Source organism: Dermochelys coriacea, chromosome 1, assembly GCF_009764565.3.
Source record: "Dermochelys coriacea isolate rDerCor1 chromosome 1, rDerCor1.pri.v4, whole genome shotgun sequence".
NCBI lineage: Eukaryota > Metazoa > Chordata > Testudines > Dermochelyidae > Dermochelys > Dermochelys coriacea.
In genome coordinates this window covers 16,067,077-16,089,238 of record NC_050068.2, presented here as the reverse complement: position 1 = coordinate 16,089,238, position 22,162 = coordinate 16,067,077, and the positions used below count along the sequence as shown (strand labels likewise).

Here is a 22,162-nt window from a genome sequence, read left to right as displayed (position 1 = left end):
TTGTTCGAGTCTGGTAGCTAAAATCTTGGAAGATTCCACCTGCAGTGAGCATGCTCCATCCCCTCACAACTCCTGATGCTGATCAGACTGTGTGTGCACCATTGCCACAAAGCAACTAAACATGCTCCATTTATGAATGGACTGCACATGTGGCATCTCCACAGAGTGCCTGAGTATGCTCCAACCTGAAAATGCAGGGGCTGAGCAGGTTTTCCTTGCAATTGCTCCTTCTATCAGGATTCTTGTGGGAAAAATAATATGTGATCATGTCATTAAAGACAGTTATCATGATGCATATGCACAAGGGAGCCAAATTAAAGTTGTACAGGCAACCTTAATTCTGACATTTCCTACTTTTTACATTCATGACTTTGCAACCTTTGCATTCTCTTAACATTGTGTTGGGGATGTAATTAACTAAAAAGGTGGCTGTGGGCCTCATTATAGAATGCTGTGGGTTGCATTTGACCAGTTTTTGCCTTTTTCTGTCTGCTGGGTTAGTCCTGAGGCTGGAATTAACAGATTGGCAGGTGTGTTAAATTTTGTTATTGAGAGAGCTTTTAGCACTGAGCTGTACCATTCATTTAAGATTTATAGCTCCCTTGAGTCCTGTGTTGAATTTTGCCCAGGGTCTCTAGGGAGGTGGGGAAATTCCAGTGTCATTAATTGTGCTGTGTCATCCATTTAATCAGCTTTCCCAGATAGTATCATTTGCCAGGCTTTTGTACACAGAAAGTGGGGTTTTCTGCCCAAATTAACTTTCATCATTAATAGCTTGTTTTTTCAAGTTTGTTTGGAGAGAGATAAGAAAGTAAAATAAAGTGCACCTTCATCTCCTAAGTCTCCTTAAAACAATGAAGTGCCCCCTTAAAACATCTACATAATGAAACCTTCTCTTTCATTTGCTTAATGATAAGGCCAGGGGGAAGTGGGATACTGGGAGGAAACACAAGGAAGAGGGTGCAATAGGGGAGGCCTCGTGATTCATATTGAGAAAGTAGGGCAATCGGCTAGTTATCTTAGGTGCCTGTACACGAACCCAAGAAGTCTGGGAAACAAGCAGGAAGAATTGGAAGTCCTGGCACAGTCAAGGAACTATGATGTGATTGGAATAATAGAAACTTGATGGGGTAACTCACAAGACTGGAGCACTGTTATGGATGGGTATAAACTGTTCAGGAAGGACAGGTAGGGGAGAAAAGGTGAAGGAGATACACTGTATGTAAGAGAGCAGTATGATTGCTCAGAGCTCCAGTATGAAACTGGAGAAAAGCCTGTTGAGAGTCTTTGGGTTAAGTTTAGAAGCGAGAGCAACAAGGGTGATGTCGTGCTGGGCATCTGCTATAGACCACCAGACCAGGAGGCTTTCTTCGGATGAGGCTTTCTTCGGACAACTAACAGACATTTCCAGATCACAGGCCCTGGTTCTCATGGAGGACTTCAATCAACCTGACATCTGCTGAGAGAGCAATACATCAGTGCACAGAAAATCTAGGAAGTTTTTGGAGAGTGTTGGGGACAACTTCCTCGTGCAAGTGGTGGAGGAACCAAATAGGGGCCTTGCTCCTCTGGACCTGCTGCCCACAAACAAGGAAGAATTGGTAGGGGAAGTAGAAGTGGGTGGCAACTGCGATAGCAGTGACCATGAAATGGTCGAGTTCAGGATCCTGACAAAAGGAAGGAAGGAGAGCAGCAAAATATGGACCTTGGACTTCTGAAAAGCAGACTTTCACTCCCTCAGGGAACTGATGGGCAGGATCCCCTGAGAGGCTAATATGAGGGGGAAAGGAGTCCAGGAGAGCTGGCTATATTTTAAAAAAGCTTTATTGAGGACACAGGAACAAACCATCCAGATGTGCGGAAAGAATGGCAAATATGGCAAGCGATCAGCTTGGCTTAACAGAGAAATCTTCTGTGAGCTTAAACACAAAAAGAAAGCTTGCAAGAAGTAGAAACTTGGACAGATGACTAGGGAGGAGTATAAAAATATTGCTCTAGCATGCAGGGGTGTAAGCAGAAAGGCCAAAGCACAATTGGAGTTGCAGCTAGCAAGGGATATGAAGGGTAACAAGAAGGGTTTCTACAGTAAGTTAGCAACAAGAAGATGGTCAAGAAAAGTGTGGCACCCTTACTGAATGGGGGGAGGCAACCTAGTGACAGATGATATGGAAAAAGCTGAAGTACTCAATGCTTTTTTTTGCCTCAGTCTTCACAGAGCTCACAGACTGCTGCACTGGGTAGCACAGTAGGAGGAGGTGAGCAGCCCCCAGTGGTGAAAGAACAGGTTAAGGACTATTTAGAAAAGCTGGACATGCACAAGTCCTTGGGTCTGGATCTAATGCATTGAGGGTGCTGAGGGACTTGGCTGATGTGATTGCAGAGCTATTGGCCATTATCTTTGAAACTCGTGGCAATCAGGGTGGTCCGGGATGATTGGAAAAAGGCAAATATAGTGCCCATCTTTAAAAAAGGGAAGAAGGAGAATCTGGGGAACTACAGACAAGTCAGCTTCACCTTAGTTCCTGGAAAAATCATGGAGCAGGTCCTCAAGGAATCCATTTTGAACCACTTGAAGGAGAGGAAGGTGATAAGAAACAGTCAACATGGATTCAACAAGGGCAAGTCAGGCTTGGCCAACCTGATTGCCTTCTGTGATGTGGATATGGGGAAAGTAGTGGACACGATATATCTTGACTTTAGCAAAGCTTTTCATACGTTCTCCCACAGTATTCTTGCCAGCAAGTTAAAAAGGTATGGATTGGATGAATGGACTATAAGGTAGATAGAAAACTGGCAAGATCGTTGAGCTCAACGGGTAATGATCAACAGCTCAATGTCTACTTGGCAGCCAGTATCAAGCGGAGTGCCCCAGGGGTCGGTCCTGGGGCTGTTTTTGTTCAACATCTTCATTAATGATCTGGATGATGGGATGGATTGCACTCTCGGAAAGTTCACTGCTGACACTAAGTTCACTGCTGACACTAAGCTGGGGAGAGAGATAGATATGCTGCTGGGTAGGGATAGGGTCCAGAGTGACCTAGCCAAATTGGAGGATTGGGCCAAAAGAAATCTGATGAGGTTCAACAAGGACAAGTTCAGAGTCCTGCACTTAGGACGAAAGAATCCCATGCTCTGCTACAAGCTGGGGACCGACTGGCTAAGCGGCAGTTCTGCAGAAAAGGACCTGGGGATTTCAGTGGATGAGAAGCTGGATATGAGTGTGTCCTTGTTGCCAAGAAGGCTAATGGCATATTGGGCTGCATTAGTAGAAACATTGCCAGCAGATCGAAGGAAATGATTATTCCCCTCTATTCGGCACTGGTGAGGCCACATCTGGAGTATTGTGTCCAGTTTTGGGCCCCCACTAAAGAAAGGTTGTGGACAAATTGGAGAGAGTCCAGCAAAGGGCAGTGAAAATGATTAGGGGGCTGGGACACATGACTTATGAGGAGAGGCTGAGGGAACTGGGCTTATTTAGTCTGCAGAAGAGAAAAGTGAGGGGGGATTTGATAGCAGCCTTCAACTACCTGAAGGGGGGATCCAAAGAGGATGGAGCTAGGCTTTTCTCACTGGTGACAGATGATAGAACAAGAAGTAATGATCTCAAGTTGCAGTGGGGGAGGTCTAGGTTGGATATTAGGAAAAACTATTTCACTAGGAGGGTGGTGAAGCACTGGAATGGGTTAGTTAGGGAGGTGGTGGAATCTCTATCCTCAGAGATTTTTAAGGTATGACTTGACAAAGCTTTGGCTGGGCTGGTTTAGTTGCGGTTGGTACTGCTTTGAACGGGGGTTGGACTAGATGACCTCCTGAGATCTCTTCTAACCCTAATCTTCTGTGATTCTATGGCAGAGAGGACTGGGTTTTAGGTATGTGAGTTATTGAGTATGTGGTCTTGATTCATTTAAGCATAAGAGTAGTTCTGTTGAAGTCAGTGGAACTACTGATGTTAAAATTAAACATGTGCTTAAAGTCCTTTGCTGGATCAGAGGGACCAGCTTTTTGTGCTGTAATTGCACTGCATCTATCACAACCGTGACTGGGGCTCATAGATGCTACCAAAATACAAATAATAAATAACAAGTGCTGAACTGTAGCTGATTTAACTTGGTGAATCACATTCTTTCAATTAGGGTTCAGCAACTATAGGTGCCTAATGAAACGGTATATGTAAAATTATATTGTGCATAACAGGCTAACCCAGAATTTTAGTAGTTGCAAAACAGGGTGGGAAGCCCCCTGTCTGTGCTCATTTCTCTAATTGAAGTGAATACTCCAATGAGAAATTTCTATTGCTAATAATCTATACACAAATTAAAACACCATTTAGAGGTACGGTGGGACCATATTATAATTGACTTTGATGGTGAAGAAACCTCAGTAATATATATATATTAATATGGCCTCTGTCATAAAGGCAATCTGGAAGGAGAAATATTATTTTACTGAGAAAGGCCTGAGCATGTATAACACCAAATTTACTAGCGTCTGAGGGACTGGAATAAGCTGCACAAGTGCAGTAAGCTGCCTAACAGCAGCAATATGTTGCTGAGATTCATCTTTTGACTTCCTCTTCTGCTTTCTCATTGGCAGAAGTGCAGGGAGGAAATTATAGATTATACATAAGCAGACAGCTTCTTTGATAAGCCAGGACACCTTTACATATAAATCATTTATTTTTTTCATAGGTTGACACTTGAAAAGAGCCTCCTGAGGAAATGAATATAAATATGCTAAGCGTTTAAAATGCATCTTGCCCCTCTGCACAGGAAATGACAAGCCTGCGAGTGTGCCACTATAAAGCTGGTGGGGGCAGTGATCATCTATTAGCACTTTGAATGAACAGGCAATCACTTGAAATTCTTTGATCCCCGGGGTAATTAGGGAGACCTTGAATAGGAAGTGCTGACTCTTTGTGTTGAACAAACATTGAGTTTAACTACTTCATTTCATAGTATGTCTTTCTAGGCACTTCCTTGAAGCTTTCAAAGGGTGCTTCATCTGGAAGCTCTGTTTTTGTTTTTAAGAGCAATTGACAACTAAATGAAAATATAAAATATTCTGCTAAGAAGGAATTGTTACTAATTACAGACCATTTACTTGCACCTTGGTAGTCTCTGGTGTAGCTGCAACACACAGTCAAGACACATCTTGTTTAGATAAAAAAGTTAAGTGGTCAAAATGTGACCAGTGTGTCAAATATATTCCTTGGTCACAGTCAGTGCAAATGACCTCTTGTGGGGTGGGTTGTGTTTTATGGAAACAACATCTGGAGATGTTTCCAGAGAAGATCCAAAAATTCTGCTCTGATTTCTTGTTGAAATGGTAGCTTGGAGCCCAACTCTTGCTTCTGGTCCTGCATAAGTTAAGGTTATCCCTGCCCAGTAGCTGCTCACATTTTTAATTTGGTACCTGTGTTGCATAGGCGCCGTCTTTATGAGTCAACCCCCACTCCACCCCAGACCCCTCCCCCACTCCACCCCTTCCTCCAAGTTCCACCCCACCTCTTCTTCATTCTGCCCCTGCCCCATTCTGCTCCCTCCCCCGAGCGAGACCAGTCCTCACTCCACCCCCCTCCCCCCCAGCACCTTCTGTATGCCGCTGAACAGCTGATCATGACAGGCAGGAGGAGCTGGGAGGGAGGGAGAGGAGCTAATCCTCAGAGCTGCCAGTGGGTGCTGAGCACCCACTATTTTTTTCCGTGGGTGCTCCATCCCCGGAGCATCAATGAAGTCAACACCTGTGCTGTGTTGTATTCAGTTCAGTTCAGGATAGAACAAAACATGCAGGGATGTGTTATTGTCTTTGTCGCTGGTATGGAGCAGAAACCCAAACCATGCCATGTGCATGTGTGTTGTATTGTGCTGGAAAGACATGGAGGCATCACATCCTGGGAATTGACCTCACCATGCGTTTATCTTTATATAAACAATGTGAGGAGCCATAGAATCATAGAATATCAGGGTTGGAAGGGACCCCAGAAGGTCATCTAGTCCAACCCCCTGCTCAAAGCAGGACCAAGTTCCAGTTAAATCATCCCAGCTAGGGCTTTGTCAAGCCTGACCTTAAAAACCTCTAAGGAAGGAGATTCTACCACCTCCCTAGGTAACGCATTCCAGTGTTTCACCACCCTCTTAGTGAAAAAGTTTTTCCTAATATCCAATCTAAACCTCCCCCATTGCAACTTGAGACCATTACTCCTCGTTCTGTCATCTGCTACCATTGAGAACAGTCTAGAGCCATCCTCTTTGAAACCCCCTTTCAGGTAGTTGAAAGCAGCTATCAAATCCCCCCTCATTCTTCTCTTCTGCAGACTAAACAATCCCAGCTCCCTCAGCCTCTCCTCATAAGTCATGTGCTCTAGACCCCTAATCATTTTCGTTGCCCTTCGTTGTACTCTTTCCAATTTATCCACATCCTTCCTGTAGTGTGGGGCCCAAAACTGGACACAGTACTCCAGATGAGGCCTCACCAGTGTCGAATAGAGGGGAACGATCACGTCCCTCGATCTGCTCGCTATGCCCCTACTTATACAACCCAAAATGCCATTGGCCTTCTTGGCAACAAGGGCACACTGCTGACTCATATCCAGCTTCTCGTCCACTGTCACCCCTAGGTCCTTTTCCGCAGAACTGCTGCCGAGCCATTTGGTCCCTAGTCTGTAGCGGTGCATTGGATTCTTCCATCCTAAGTGCAGGACCCTGCATTTATCCTTATTGAACCTCATTAGATTTCTTTTGGCCCAATCCTCCAATTTGTCTAGGTCCTTCTGTATCCTATCCCTCCCCTCCAGCGTATCTACCACTCCTCCCAGTTTAGTATGTAGCCATGATGTGCTGCATTTTCTACAGGGCCTAGTCTTGCAGTTGCCACCCTTACTCCCTGTTGATACAGGCAGTGCCATGAGAGTCACTTGGCTCTTGATCTTCTGGCATGTTGTCAGCACACCCCTCAGAGCAAAGTAGCATTTCCCCTGAGTAAAATGTCAACAGGTACTCAGGAGAGATGTGTTTGTTTGCTTGCTTCCTTTAATGTCTGTTTTGCTGCTTTTATTCCCCTTAATCTTATGGGCCTTTTCCATGATTTATTGAAAGATTGACAAACTGGGTGATTATTTCACGCTGAAAGACTATTTTTCATAACAACATTGAATGTCAGAAAAGTATGATTAATTCTGCAGCAGTCAATTCTTCCACTTCTTCAAAAATCATATAATTTCAGTGTAGAGAGAGACAGTTGTTTAGCTAATTACAGTCAAGTTTATCCCAGAGATAGGAGCGAAAGCAATAGATTTACTTGAGTCAAAATTAGCCCTGAGTAATTTACTGGTGGAATCCAGAGTATTTGAACATTAAAAAAAAATACCAGTTCTCACTTGAAAGATGTAGTTACTACAAAGGGCCAGCATGATGTTTTGGCCCAAAGGCCAGAGAGTCTGAGGAGTACATTAGAAGAGGCTACATCCAGTTCACCTCTGGAGAAGAAGAGAGAGAGAGAAATGGAAGACAGAAGAAGAGAGAAGGATGGATACAGGGATTGTTCTAAAAGTCTTCCCATTCCATGTTTGAGTCCCAAATTTTTTCCTGTCTGTTGCCCGTCATACTCTTGCCCATTCCCTCCCTTACTCTTTTCTAACATGTTCCATCTCTTAATAGTCTCATCCTCTCTCTCTCTCTCTGTGTATATATATATATATATATATAGTGACAGGGCAAGGCCAGATGGCTATAGTAAAGTAATGAGGAACAGGTATGTTAGCTCCAGGCTAAACAAATCAACAAATTGGGATCTGAGTTACCCAGGAAAGAATTTTCTGTAGTATCTGGCTGGTGAATCTTGCCCATATGCTCAGGATTTAGTTGATTGCCATATTTGGGGTCGGGAAGGAATTTTCCTCCAGGGCAGATTGGAGAGGCCCTGGAGGTTTTTCGCCTTCCTCTGTAGCATGGGGCATGGTTGACTTGAGGGAGGCTTCTCTGCTCCTTGAAGTCTTTGAGCCATGATTTAAGGACTTCAATAGCTCAGACATGGGTGAGGTTTTTCATAGGAGTGGGTGGGTGAGATTCTGTGGCCTGCGCTGTGCAGGAGGTCGGACTAGATGATCAGAATGGTCCCTTCTGACCTCAGTATCTATGAATCTATGAAATCCCTGGATTTCTGATGCTCGGTCTGTTCACGTATCCGGGCAGAGTTTCTCTGGGCGGCGTCCTCTGACTCCCTTGACGCCTTTGAGGAGCAGTGGGCGCTGTCCGGGGTTCTCTGCTCAGTGTCCCCATCCGGTTCCCTTCGTTTGACCCTTTGACCACACTCCTGTCCCTGTTATTTCATTAGTTGTCCCCCAGAATTTTTTGGTATCTACGTGCTGTGGATCCCCCTTTTAGGCTGGGGGGGATCCTTTAGCGGTGGACGGACTTCGCCCGCCCACTTCCCGGATCCCAATAAGACCATGGTAACCAAATGGCAGTTGCTCCAGGTTAATCAAGACACCTGACAATTAAGATCCTTCTAGAAAGCAGTGGAGATACTAGGTTGATTGGGACACCTGAAGCCAATCAAGGGCTGGCTGGAATTAGTTAAAAGCCTCCCAGTTAGTCAGAGAGGCATGTGTGTCAGGATCTGTAGGAGGAAGCCGTGCTGGTGGAGGAACTAAGCAGTATAAATCCGTATCAGGCTCAAGGAAGGAGTCCCTGAAGTAACGGTGAAGGAGATACTGAGAGGGGGCTGCTGTGGGGAAGTGGCCCAGGGAATTGTACATATCCTATTTCCAAAAAGTCAGCTTCCATAGCTGCTACTATTAGGGTCCCTGGTCAGGAGCCCGGGGTAGAGGGTGGGCCTGGGCTTCCCCCTCCCTTCCCTGATTAATCACTGAGACTGGGAGACAAGAGAGACTGTGCAAGGGAAGGTTGCTTCTCCTCACCTCCCTTGTTGGCTTATGATGAAAATGGCTCAGTAAGCTGTGATCCTTGCTTCTAGAGAGAGAAAGGTTATGTGGAGGGTCACAATGAGCCTCTGAGGCTAGCGAAATCCACCAGGAGACGTGGGACCCACAGAGACAAGGACAGAGCTTTGTCATAATACGTGTGTGTGTGTGTGTGTGTATATATGTATGTGTGTGTGTATATATGTATGTGTGTGTGTGTATATATACACAGGCATGCATATATATATGTGCGTATGTATATGTATATATATTCCCTTGTTCCCTTTCTTGCTCTCTGTTTCTTCATTCTGTTTCCTCTTTACTCACTGTTTTTGTCCTGATCTCCTGTTCCTTTTCTTCCTGTTTTTCTCTACTCCCTCCCCATGGGCTGCTCCTGGGGGGAAGAGAGTACTAGCTTTCGAAAAGTGCTCCTTTCTCATGTGCTTTTGCTGAGCTATTATTAAGCCCGAGAGGTGCTCCATAGAAACCAAAGGAATTGCTGTGCTGAGTGGGCCCGGTGGAGGCACTTCCAAAGCCTTTGCTGTTAGTTTCCAACGCAGAAGAAAAAGGAGACATTGTGATGGAAAGCTTGGTTTTACCAAAGCTTGCATATGTGTTCTCTATTTCCCTGTTTAACATAAGAGCAGTCATACTGAATCAGACCAAAGGTCCATCTAGCCCAGTATCCTGTATTTTGACAATGGCCAGTGCCAGATGCTTCAGAGGGAATGAACAGAATAGGGCAATTATCAGGTGATTCATCCTCTGTCATCCACTCCTAGCTTCTGGCAGTCAGAGGTTTAAGAACACCCAGAGCGTGGGGTTGTGTCCCTGACCATCTTGGCTAATAGGCACTGGTTGACCTATCCTCCATGAATGTATTTAGTTCTTTTTTGTACCCAGTTATACTTTTGGCCTTCACAACATCCCTGGCAACGAGTTCCATAGGTTGACTGTGCATTGTGTGAAGTAGTACTTTTGTTTCTTTTAAACCTCTTGCCTGTTCATTTAATTGGGTGATCCCTGGTTCTTGTGTTATGGTGAGAAGGGGTAAATAACACTTCCTTATTTAATTTCTTCACACCTTTCTTAATTTTATAGACCTCTGTCATATCCATGGATTTATATAGTGGCATAATGATATTTTCTGTCTTATCTATCCCTTTCCTAATGGCTTCTAACATTATATTATCTTTTGTGACTGCTTCTGCACATTGAGCAGATGTTTTCAGAGAACTGTCCAAGATGACCTCAAGATTTCTTTCTTGAGTGGTAACAGCTAACTTGGATCTCTTCATTTTGTATGTATAGTTGTGATTGTTTTCTAATGTGCATTGCTTTGCATTTATCAGCATTTATCTGCCATTTTTGTTGCCCAGTCACCCAGTTTTGTGAAATCCCTTTGTAACTCTTTGCAGTCAGCTTTGGGCTTAACTATCTTGAGTAATTTAGTATAATCTGGAAAGTTTGCCACTTCACTGTTTACCCCACTTCCCCAATCATTTATGAATGTGTTGAACAGCACTGTTCTCAGTACAGATCCCTGGGGGACCCCACTATTTATATCTCTCCAGTGTGAAAGCTGATCATTTATTCCTACCCTTTGTTTCCTCTTTTTTAACCAGTTACTCATCCTTGAGAGGACCTTCCCTCTTATTCTCTGACTGCCTACTTTGTTCAAGGGAGACAAGGTGAGTGAGGTAATATCTTTTATTGGATCAACTTCTGTTTGAGAGAGAGAAAAGCTTTCGAACTACACAGAGCTCTTCCTCAGTTCGGATACTACCTCACTCACCGCTGGGACTGACAAACACTGCATATTTTGCTTAAGAGCCTTTGTCAAAGGCTTTCTGAAAGTCCAAATACACTATAACCAGTGGATCACCCTTGTCCACATGTTTGTTGACTTCTTCAAAAAATTATAATAGATTGGTGTGGCATGATTTTTCTTTACAGAAGCCATGTTGACTCTTCCCAAACAAATCATGTTCATCTATGTATCTGATGATTCTTTTCTTTACTATAGTTTCAACCAGTTTGCCTGGTACTGCAGTGAGGTTTCCTGGCCTGTAATAGCCAGGATCGCTTCTGGAGCCTTTTTTAAAAAAAAATAGCATTACATTAGCTCTCCTCTAGTCATGTGGTACACAGGCTGATTTAAGCGATTGGTTACATATCAAGGTTAGTAGTTCTGCAGTTTCATGTTTGAGTTCCTTCAGAACTCTTGGGTGAATACTATCTGGTCCTGGTGACTTATTACTGTTTAATTTATCAATTTGTTCCAAAACATCTTCTATTGACCCCAGAATCTGAGACAGTTCCTCAAATTTGCCACCTAAAAAGAATGGCTCAGATGTGGGAATCTCCTTCACATTCTTAGCTGTGAAGACCAATGCAAAGATTTCATTTAGCTTCTTGCAAAAGCCTTCTCTTCCTTGAGTGCACCTCAATCGTCCAGTTGTCCCACTGATTGGTAGGCTACCTGCTTCTGATATACTTTTTTTTTTGCTGTTAGTTTTTATTGTCTTTTGCTAGTAGCTCTTCAAATTCATTTTGGGCCTGCCTAATTATACTTTTACACTTGACATGCCAGAGTTTATGCTCTTTTCTGTTTTCCTCAGTAGGATTTTACTTCTAACTTTTAAAGGATGCCTTTTTGTCTCTAAAGGCTTCTTTCACTCTGCGCTTTACCCATGGTTTTGTTTTTACTTACTGGTTTTTTTTTTTAATTTGGGGTATACATTTAGTTTGAGCCTCTATTATGGTGTTTTAAATAGTTTCCTTGCAGCTTGCAAGCATTTCACTCTTGTGACTGTTCCTTGTAATTTTCATTTAACTAGCTTCCTAATTTTTCTGTATTTCTTATTTTTTTTAAATTAAATGCTACTGTGTTGGGTTTCTTTGGTATTTCCCCACCTCCAAGGATGTTAAATTTAATTATATTATGGTTGCTATTATGAAGCAGTTCAGCTATATTCTCGTTTTCGACCAGATCCTGTGCTCCACTTAGGACTAAATCAAGAAATGGCTCTTCTCTTGTGGGTTGCTTAACTAGCTGTTCAAAGAAGCAGTCATTTGTGGTGTTCAGAAATTTTGTCTCTGTATCGTGTCCTGAGGTGACGTACCCAGTTAATATGGAGATAGTTGAAATCTCCATTATTCTTGGGTTTTCTGTTTTAACAGCTTCTCTAATCTCTCCAGGCATTTCATATTATCACCATCCTGGTCAGGTGGTTGGTAGCATATTCCTACGGCTTTACTCTTATTATTCAAGCATGGAATTTCTATCCATGGAGATTCGATGGTACAGTTGGATTCATTTAAGATTTTGAATCTATGCTTTCTTTCATATATAATGCCACTCCCCCACCAACCTAACCTACTCTATCATTCCTATATATTTGGCTCAGGCAAAGTGTATTTACCTCCTGAAATGTAAGGCAGAATACAAATGCAGATCATTAGGCTGGGATTTTCAAGGGGGCTATGGGAATTAGGCATCCAAATCCCATTGGATTTCAGTGGGAGGTGGGTGCCTAATGCTCTTACCCTCCTTTGAAAATCCAGGCCACTGTTCCGCCTGCTATTTTCATTATTAGTATTTATTCATTGTTCCCATTGATCCTCTGTATATTCTGAGAAACGCTTTTTTAATCATTCAGGGCCAAATCCTGAAAGAGTTGTAATTTTTTTATGCATTCATTGGCTTTGGTGGGAGTTTTCTCTGAGTAAGGAATGACCAAACGGGGAGGCATGGCTTCAGGGGTCTGACTCTCGGAGAACAGTGCAGGAAGTAGCACGAGTTTGTGAGCCTACAATGTAAATGCACTTTGCAAGTCCCCCTTTAAACACAATAGAAAGCAGCTGATGTCTTCAGCCATAGCCTTTCAATTGGGCCTTAATTTCAGACATCGTAATTGATTGGTGTGGTTATTTATTACACTTACCTTGCCAGCTTGGGTAAGTCAACAATCTAATAAAGAGCAGCAGTGTGGTTTTCACTGTTCTGCTGACTTCTGTGGTTTCTGGGGGTCTCTTATGCTTCACTAAACATGTCTTGTCTTGTCTTCTCCCTGTAATCTATCACAATCATCTGCCTCTTTCTGCTAACTCCCTCACTCCATCAACCTTTTCCAAGAGATGTCCATTTTGTTGACCATGTGAATTACTATCCTTCTTTGTCTTTTTTTATCTTAAATGTTATTCCAGGTTCTCTTTTTTCTACTCTGCTGAGCATGATTTTTTGACTGCTTTGTTTTGCTGTGTCGTAAGACAATGGCCATAATGGAAACATATCCATAAGACCGTGCCTCTTAAAAGCAAACTTTGAACCCCGTTACCACTTTCTTGGGCTTTACAACAACAGACAATGAAGCTCACAGCCATAGAGAAGAGCAATGTAATAGTAATAATGCCATGCAGAAAAGGGATACTATTGTATAGAACAAAAATTATGAGCCAGCATCGTCAGTTCCACCAACATTGTACTTCATTTGAAAGGTAGCATTTTTCAACTATGAAAAATAAAAGGACACCAGCTGAAGAGTCATGCTACTGACCTCTCTTAAATGAGTGTGACGCTAGTGCCTACGAGCCCACAGACACATCACCGCTGCATTTTGGTGTTAATTGGCACTCTTCCTGACATAGTCAGCAGAGTAGCCAAGGCTTGAAAGGGACATGGAGACTGAACTCCTTGCCACCTAGAGGCACCCTTTCAGAACAGGGTTGAGGCTTGCTGCGGGCATGGTGATAAGGAAGCTTGCCCTGCCACTGTGTGCTGTTACCTGTTCAGTGGATTTCAGCATCCAGGCAACTTCCACCAGCACTTATTTTATTTAAAAGTAGAGGGTCTGATTTTAAAACTCAAGCATATTGGGCCATCTGCCTTGGTAGTGTGTTTTGATCTATGGCATTGGGGTTGAGCTGGTCCATTGAGCACATACACTGTATTCCCCCTCCCCACTAGTATTTCAATTCCAAGAAAAAACAGAAGAGTTTTTTTAACTATGCAACATGTAACCAAAGCTTCTCAAAAGCACATGCCACCTGGCTTCCTAGGTGGTTGAAGCTACATGTTAGTGCACTGAATGGTACATTTTAATGACTGTTAATTGCATTGTGCTCTTTTAATATCCAGGAGCCTTCAGTATTAGAGCATTTATTGAACATCCCATTTGGGGGGAGAGGGAAATTGTCAAGATGGAACGTTCACTGTGAGAGCCACGTCTCGCATCTTGCTGAGCAGAAAAAAGCCAGAGAAAATGTCAGCCATGGGTTCAGATTGACCTGGAGACGAAGAACATCAGGAGTCTCAGCTTCTTTTATGGCTTCACTTTGCCTTTAGGAACCATTAACATTTCAAAGCGTATGATTGTGTCTGTTGTCCATGGTTTCAAGACCCGATTCTTTGCCCTGTTTTTTACCCAGAAGGCCTTTGCATCAATTTAGTGAACAACAAGATTGAATTTCCTTTCTTTGTGCTGCTCTCAAAACATTTAAACAACAGTGTGCATCAACAGTTATAAATATCCCACTGAGATTTACAGACCTAAAACATCCATTGCTGTTATTACTTGACATTTCAGCAAGAAGGTGGCCTTTATGGGAGAGCAAATGAGAGGCGGAATCTTCCTCCAGCTTCCAACATCATAAAGTTTTGGTATTTGTAAAATAGTAATAATAATCACATAATCACATGGTAAGATATTGTGGTTTCATGAGAGAACATGAATCAGAGCCAGTTTCTAAAGCAAATGCAGATTTTCTATGTCAGTTTCAAGGTTGGTGGTATTTCCTATTTTATTTGAGGGAAAATCTGTGTTAACTAATAGCAAAAGCTGACTTTTTAATGAAGGCCTCTATGATAACTCTTCATTTCTGAAAGACTTTCCAGCCAAGGACCTAAAAGTAAACCTAAAAGTACCATACTTTACGAACATGCATGAACTATGCTTCGTACCATCTATGTGAGGCAGATAAACATTAATAGCTCCCTTTCATAGATGGGGAAACTAGAGAATTCTTTTCCAGGTGTCAGGCTCATGGGTCTTGCCCACGTTTTCAGGGTCTAATGGATTGCAGTATTTGGGGTTGGGAAGGAATTTTCCCCCGGTCAGATTGACAGAGACATAAGAATATAAGAACGGCCATACTGGGTCAGTCCATCCAGCCCAGTATTCTGTCTTCTGACAGCGGTCAATGCCAGCTGCCCCAGAGAATGAACAGAACAGGTAAGCATTGAGTGATCCATCCCCTGGGAGATTTTCGTCCTCCTCTGCATCATGGGGCATGGGTCACTTTCAGGTTTAAACCTGTGTAAATGGTGGATTCTTCTCTGAGTGAGGCTCCCTATTATATTCTACTGTATGGCACATGATTCTCTGTCACTTGAAGTCTTTAAATCGTGATTTGAGGACCTCAATAACTCAGCCAGAGGTTAGCAGGTCTGTTAAGGAGTGGGTGGGTGAGATTCTGTGGCCTGCAATGTTCAGGAGGTCAGACTAGATGATCATGATGGTCTCCTCTGTCCTTAAAGTTTGTGTGTCTATAAGGCATTAAATAACCTGCTGCCTTGCCCAGGGACACACACAAAATCAGTGTACAAGGAAGCCCCAGGAGTTCCTGGCTTCTAGTCAGTCCTTCATGTTTGTAGAACAAGGTATTCTGCTTCCATAATCTTTTTAATTTGCCCAAAACAATGCTCACTTCTTCAGCTTAGCTTTCTCACAATTATTATCCATAATAAATAAATTCCTACTGGGGGACAGCGAGAGAGAAGGAAATAATGACCCTTAAGTATATCTTAATTAGTAAGAATTCAAATACTGTGGCAATACGCATGGTATAAGGCAGAAAGGATGGTCTGTGGGAGAGAGCACTAGACTTGTACTTAGATCTGTGTTCAGTTCCTCACTCAGCCACAGATGACCTCTGTGAACTTGGGCAAATCACTTCATCTACACTGTGCCTCAATTCCTAATCTATGAAAGGAGGATAATACTTTCCTATCTCATGCAATGTTGTGAGGATAAAATCCATTAATAATTGTGAAGTGCTCAGATACTATGATGGTGGGGGCCATGGAAGTACATAAATACATTACGGATAAGCAGATTGATACCTAAGGCTCTCTGAAAGTTCTTGTCATCCGTACTTGGGCTCCTTGATTTTTTTACCGTACCCTCGTAGCATTTCTGGAGAAATGTATGTTCCCCTTTTAAATCAAAACCACATGCCAGTCTGTGCTAAGTTTCCTGTTTGAATCAACAGCTATATCTTCAGCTTTCCTGTTAGTAAAGTTGCACGTGTGCCTGCATAAAAATGCCCTGGTTTTGAGCACAGCCCTGAGTCTCTCCTTTCTGATAGGGAGTTTGAGTTTTTCTTTCTTAATAGATTCATTAGGGTTTTGATAACAAATCCAGTCTCTGTTTAAATGGTAAAGTGGGAATCCTAATTTCTCTCATCTTAGTTATCTTCCATTACCTGTTAGTATGTGACACTCCTGTTCATGTTAGAAGATGTCCTAATTGATTATGAAATAGAAGAAAGTGATAATTTTGTTATGTATGTCCAAACTACTTGTTTTAAAAGAGCTGTTCAGATGCCTTTTCAATCCACTTGAAATGGATCCTTTCCAATGTAAAGACTTTACTAAACCCAGCACTCATCATTGGGATGTTTGACAAACTTGAACATATTTTTATAAATAAAATGACATCTATAGGCAGTGAGAATGTGCTGTTCTCATCCTCTTTGTTTATGTTAAATAGCTCTGATGTTAATATCACGGTACAGTTTCTTGGAGAAACTATTTTGTGAAATAAGAATTGCTCCCTTAATAGGAAAATGTCATTACAAGTGCATTGAATATCGAATCATTTTGCCGTTGAGTGCCTGAAGGTAAACTGGATGGTGATTAAATATGAAATGTTTATGTTGGGGAAGAAAGGAATGATACAGGAAGCCACATTGTTTTCCTTCACGTTTTCAGGGGGCGCATCTTAATTGCATAAGCATGCCTCTCTCCATACACTTGTTTGCTTTTTAAGTGTTCTGTCATGTTCCTTAACTTTCCTTGCCTTTCTGTAATTTTGTGGAACAGATTCATACACTGGATGGCCTTGTGCAATCCCAGAAACCTACAACAAGCTGAGTCCTAGACTCAAGCAAATCCAGTTGGTGTTACTCACTTTTAAATCCCTGGGATGATTAGCAGAAAGCTGGAATTGTACCAGAGAGAGCTCGGTCACATGAATTGGCACTCAATCCACATACAACTAAGACCGTAACAATAACAGAATGAATTATATGTGTCAGACCTCTAAACCACTTACTCAGTCCTTACTCAGTCAAAATTCCCACCATCTCTCCCTGTATAAGGACTGAATAAAAAAATTATTAAGGGCCTGGAAAATAGCTTGTGAATACAACAATGCATAGCAAAGGCTCAGTTTCTCTGGATTTATTGGTGCATAAGTAAATATAACATTCACTTCTTCTTAAGTGTTGTCCCTAAAACTGCTCACTGAATTTTCATCCAAACTTCAGGTGTATTCTGAGACCTGGGGTCCAATTCTCTTCTCACACTGGCATAAATCAGGAGCAATTCCATTAAAGTCAACAGTGCTAGACTAGTGTGAGAGGGGACCCAGGCCAAAGAAATTGTCATGTTCTTGATGGTATTGCAGAACCAGTGTGGGCGGTCCAATAATATAAATCCCATGCTTTTCTTTTTAGCAGTGATTAGTATAAAGCAGTAGGGTGAGAGTCTACCAAGTGCCCCTACAGTTATGAAGCTCTTCCCAACAGAAAAAGATGACTTTTCTCATTGCTCACTACAGCCATGCACCTGTTTGGCCTAAACTGGCACCTGCAGCCGATGGAAGGGCAGATGTATGAGATCACGGAAGACACAGCCAGCAGTTGGCCAGTGCCAACGGACGTCTCCTTATATCCCTCGGGGGGCACAGGGTTAGAGTTACCTGACAGGAAAGGCAAAGGATCCAGTGAAGGTATGGTTGGTGTGTTTCCATGTTGTGAGTCCTCTGTGTCTGCTTTTAAACTCCAGCCATGCAGTGTCATACTCCATCACCCCCATACCGCCTTTCCTGCAGCACCATAATCTGGTGCTTTTCCAGTCTTTCATGTCTAGAGCTAGTAGTTGTCAGTTATGTTTCCAAATGTCACATCCTTTTAATGTCCATTAACATGATGATAAGGTGTATGTCCTCAGCAAACCTATGAGGCCATTCTCAAGGAGGGGATATTGGCACCTCATCTCGTATGGGTACAGTATTCCACCACAAAAGCCCTGCTTCATGTCATCTATGGGCTATATTCCTGAGAAACCATGTTCATGTCTTAAGAGCTAAAGTGATGAAGATTGTCACTGTGCTTTCTCTACAGCAATACAACAGTGCTTATCCTAGTATTTCTTTTGGTTACTAGTTGGCATTGTTGTGGGTACCAAAATAGTCATTAAAAGTTGTTGGCATTGCAAGCTTTGGCATTGTGAAGATGGCCATGTACCCTCAAGGACAGCCAAATGAAGGGCCTAATCCTGAAAAGTCTGCATGGTGCTGACAGCCTTCAATTCCCACTGAAGTTAGAGGCACTGAGCCTGCTCAGAACCATGCAGAATCAGGGTCTAATTTAAAAAACAATACACTATTCCACAAGCAAGCAAGGGTTTTGCAACTTTACTTGTGTTTTCAATGGAGGCATCAGTGCCAGAAATACCTACAGGGTCTGCAAAGCACAGGGTTTTCATCACTCTAAGATTCATGTAGGGGAGATGAAGAAATGAGGAATTCAGCTTTGAATTTAATAAAGCTCTTTATGCTGCACTGTCTTTTCTTCAAATTTAAGTGACCATGAGATCAAAAATCTCTCATTCCAGTAGAATTGGTGGAGTTATAGTTGCGGGAGTGCGGGGGGAGGAGAGGGGAGGCAAGGAATGTGGGCCTGATCCAAAGCCTACTGAAATCGATGGAAGTCTTTCCACTGATTTCAATGGGCTTGGGATCAGGCCTTATATAAGTAAGCTTATTTGGCGTCTGTTAATTACAGGAATTTTACTTAATGGGATTATCTGTCTTTATGGATGCAAACAAAGGCCAGAGTTACATATGCCTTAAAAATAACAAAGTTACTAATGACTGCTCAGTGTCAAATGAAATTATTACAGTGTAAATCAATTAATCCAGAACTGTAGGACCCTGGACAAAGCTTGCTAGACAATGTAGTGAACTACTGAATGTTTCTGCATTCAAAAAGGCCTCATGATAAAGTTTATTTTTCTTTTGTCTTCTGTTTAAATTTCTATGTTCAAATCCCTATACGTTGCATTTGATCTCTGCCTTCCCTATTCAAAGATCAAAATTAAAATGATATATCTAATAATCAAGGGGCCAAATCAAAGGTCTTTCCTCAGTTTTCTCAGTCCTTCTCAGCGAAACCCCCTCTGAAATCAAAAGGAGTTTTGTCTGAATAGGAGTGTGGATCTCTCTCTCTCTCTCTTTCTCTGTATATCCATACATGCGTATGTATATGCTCTCACAGTCTGTTGGCTTTTCTGCCAAACATTCTCTGCACTGGGGAGGTTTACTTAGAGGGGGAGTCTCTGAGGACTACTGTAGGTAGAGAGCTGTGCAGAGCCTCAGTGTGATCTTCTTGCATGTCTTGGGGAACCTGTGGCTATGTGGGCATGATCTGCTCCTGATTAAAAATTAAATGAAGACCTTGGTATGTGTCTCTACAGGGGTGACTATGTCCACCACTGAAATGCAGCTACCTGTGCAGGGTGGTAACATGGTAACCAGTCTGTGCTAGCAATGTTACACAACAGCTTTTCAAAATAAGAATGTATGTCATTGGAATTATGAAAATTGACTGAAAAGTATCCTCAAATAGACTACCTTTCCTATGGTGGAATTGGCTGGTTGGGGCTAACATTTCCTTAGTGCTGAAATGAATTTGGTAATGCTAGCTGTAGGCAGTTACTAGCTCTAGTCTGTCTCCAGTCCAGCAAAGCACTTTAGCATGTGCTTAAGTCCATCCCTGTTCAGCAAATGTAAACTTCTGCTTAAGTGCCATTGAACTCAGTGATGTTTCAGCATGTACTTAAGGGCTTTGATTGATCAGGGTGCTTTACTGAATCAAAGCCTGTATCAGAACTATAATCAAACTCAGTTGGGCTCAAAAATGAAACAGTTCATTTTGATAACCGAATAAATTATGAATAGTTGCTACGGAAACTAAAGTGTTGCATGTGCAAGGTAATGTGTTGAAAGAGCAAAGTAATTGGCATCACAATTAGGAATTCAGATCTGAAATTAATTTTGCTTCAAGTTAATTAGATAAAGTTTCGGATTAGAAATTGTACAGAAATTGCATTCTTATTTGAGTTTCTTTCTGGATAGCCAGTTCTCAGGGCCTGATCCGATTCTGCTTGGTGCCATTGACAGCTCCTGTTGATGTCAATGGGCGACATTTACTCCTGTGCAAAAAATCTTGCTCTGAACTTTGGCACTGGGGTAAATCTCACCCAGTGGGGACATGAAGCAGCTGCTTTTGACCAGCTCCAGAAAAAAAGTGCATCAGATCTTTTCGTATATATAACTGATGGTCAAGAAAATACATGTATCTTAAATCTTCACAATTATTTCTGTGGAATGGCCATTTTTGCCTCAAACACAGAATTGCTGTTTTTCTTTTCTTTTCTTCATTTGAGCAAGCACCGCTCACTCTACTACAAGGAATCCATTTCTTCTGAGGTATCTACCCCACAGCAGAATTTAGTATTTTAAACTCACCCTGCCTCATTTGTTCTGATATAAGATCTTCATTAATGACCAGTCAGAAAGAACACCATGAGCTTTGACTTTCCATTTTAAATTCCATGTGTGTATCAAACACGTCAGTAATAATCCCAGAAATGTATCTTTGATGTGGACCAGAGCAAATGAAGTCTTTGTATCTTTTTCTAGCTTCTCGTAGCTCTCTTTGCATCCCATGCCGATAGAACAGGAAGTTTTGAAAGAGAGCCTTACACACACAAACTGTCTGTCTTAAGACTGACAGTATCCTGAAAAATGACTTAGAATTCACGCAAATTCTAATAATCCAATTTACAAAATAAAACTCGTGGAATTAAACTAATTTGATCTCAGTTGTATTATCCTGTGCTATTTGCAGTGTTGCAAATAGTTTAATTATAATTTCCTATTCCCCCAAAATGCCTCTGTTTTTGTTAATGTTAATCTTGATTTTAAAACATGGATAAATAAGGAGTCTAGACTTTTCCTTGTTCCTTTGAGTGCAAAGGACAAGACTAAATTAGGCGTTGATAACAATAGCAGATCCATGTTTCTGGAATGTGATTTTATTCCTTTCAAAATTAGACTTTTATTAATGAACTTTATGTAACAGTGTTTCTGAAAAATAATAATGATGTTGAGGCATACGTATTCCATAAGATTCCAATCCAACAAAGCCTTAAGTACATGCTTAACTTTAAGCAGGAGTAGTTTCATTGGGACTGAAACTTAAGCATGTGCGTAATAGCTTTCCTGGATTAAAAAATTTATTGCAAACTCATCTCCATAATAAAGATAGAAACAGCATTGGGTGCTTTTTAATGTTAACATGAATTTTAACTTTTTTATCTATTTTTAATTAAGATGACATTTTTACAGTTTGAACCTGATGTTTCTGCTGTGGAGTTTACATTAGGATGATGATATATGGAGAAATTTAACATTTACATGGATTTTTATTATTTAAAACAGAAAAATATTTTATGTAATTGCTCTATCAACCACCAATTCAGCATTAAATGTGCATTGTGAGGGTATTTGATGAGAATTCGTAATGGATAGGAGGACATTGTAGTTTCTTATTCCCCAAATGCAGAGTATATTATTAAAAAAAAAAAAAGTTCCTACAAATGTGATTTTGTTACAAATGACTTCATATTCCTGAAAGATTCTTTCTCATTTTGTTAGAATTATTTGATCTGTGAAACATACAGTAATGGGTTTTAATAGCAAAGAGATGGAATAGTAGATTGATTTGAATATCTAAGGGTAATAAAGACAGCCTATGATGGTCCACATGGTGTTCTCTTGGCTCCTAATTGTTCCGATAAAAGCTGAAATCTGGGAGGTGATGGTAACATATACTTTTCAAATACAAGTGTGTTTAATTATAAAATAAAGGCAGCCTCCTAAGCGATGACAT

At 41.7% G+C, this 22,162-nt stretch overlaps 1 protein-coding gene across 3 annotated transcripts in view; it reads left to right on the top strand.

Moving 5' to 3' along the window:
- The window catches only part of TENM4 (teneurin transmembrane protein 4), a 1,775,651-nt gene that overhangs the window by 1,554,424 nt on the left and 199,065 nt on the right, over positions 1-22,162 (top strand). For all 3 annotated transcript variants that reach the window (XM_043504093.1, XM_038368402.2, XM_043504094.1), the window contains one exon: positions 17,764-17,934. In XM_043504093.1, the coding sequence (XP_043360028.1) occupies positions 17,764-17,934 (171 nt within the window). The remainder of the gene's footprint in view (positions 1-17,763; positions 17,935-22,162) is intronic.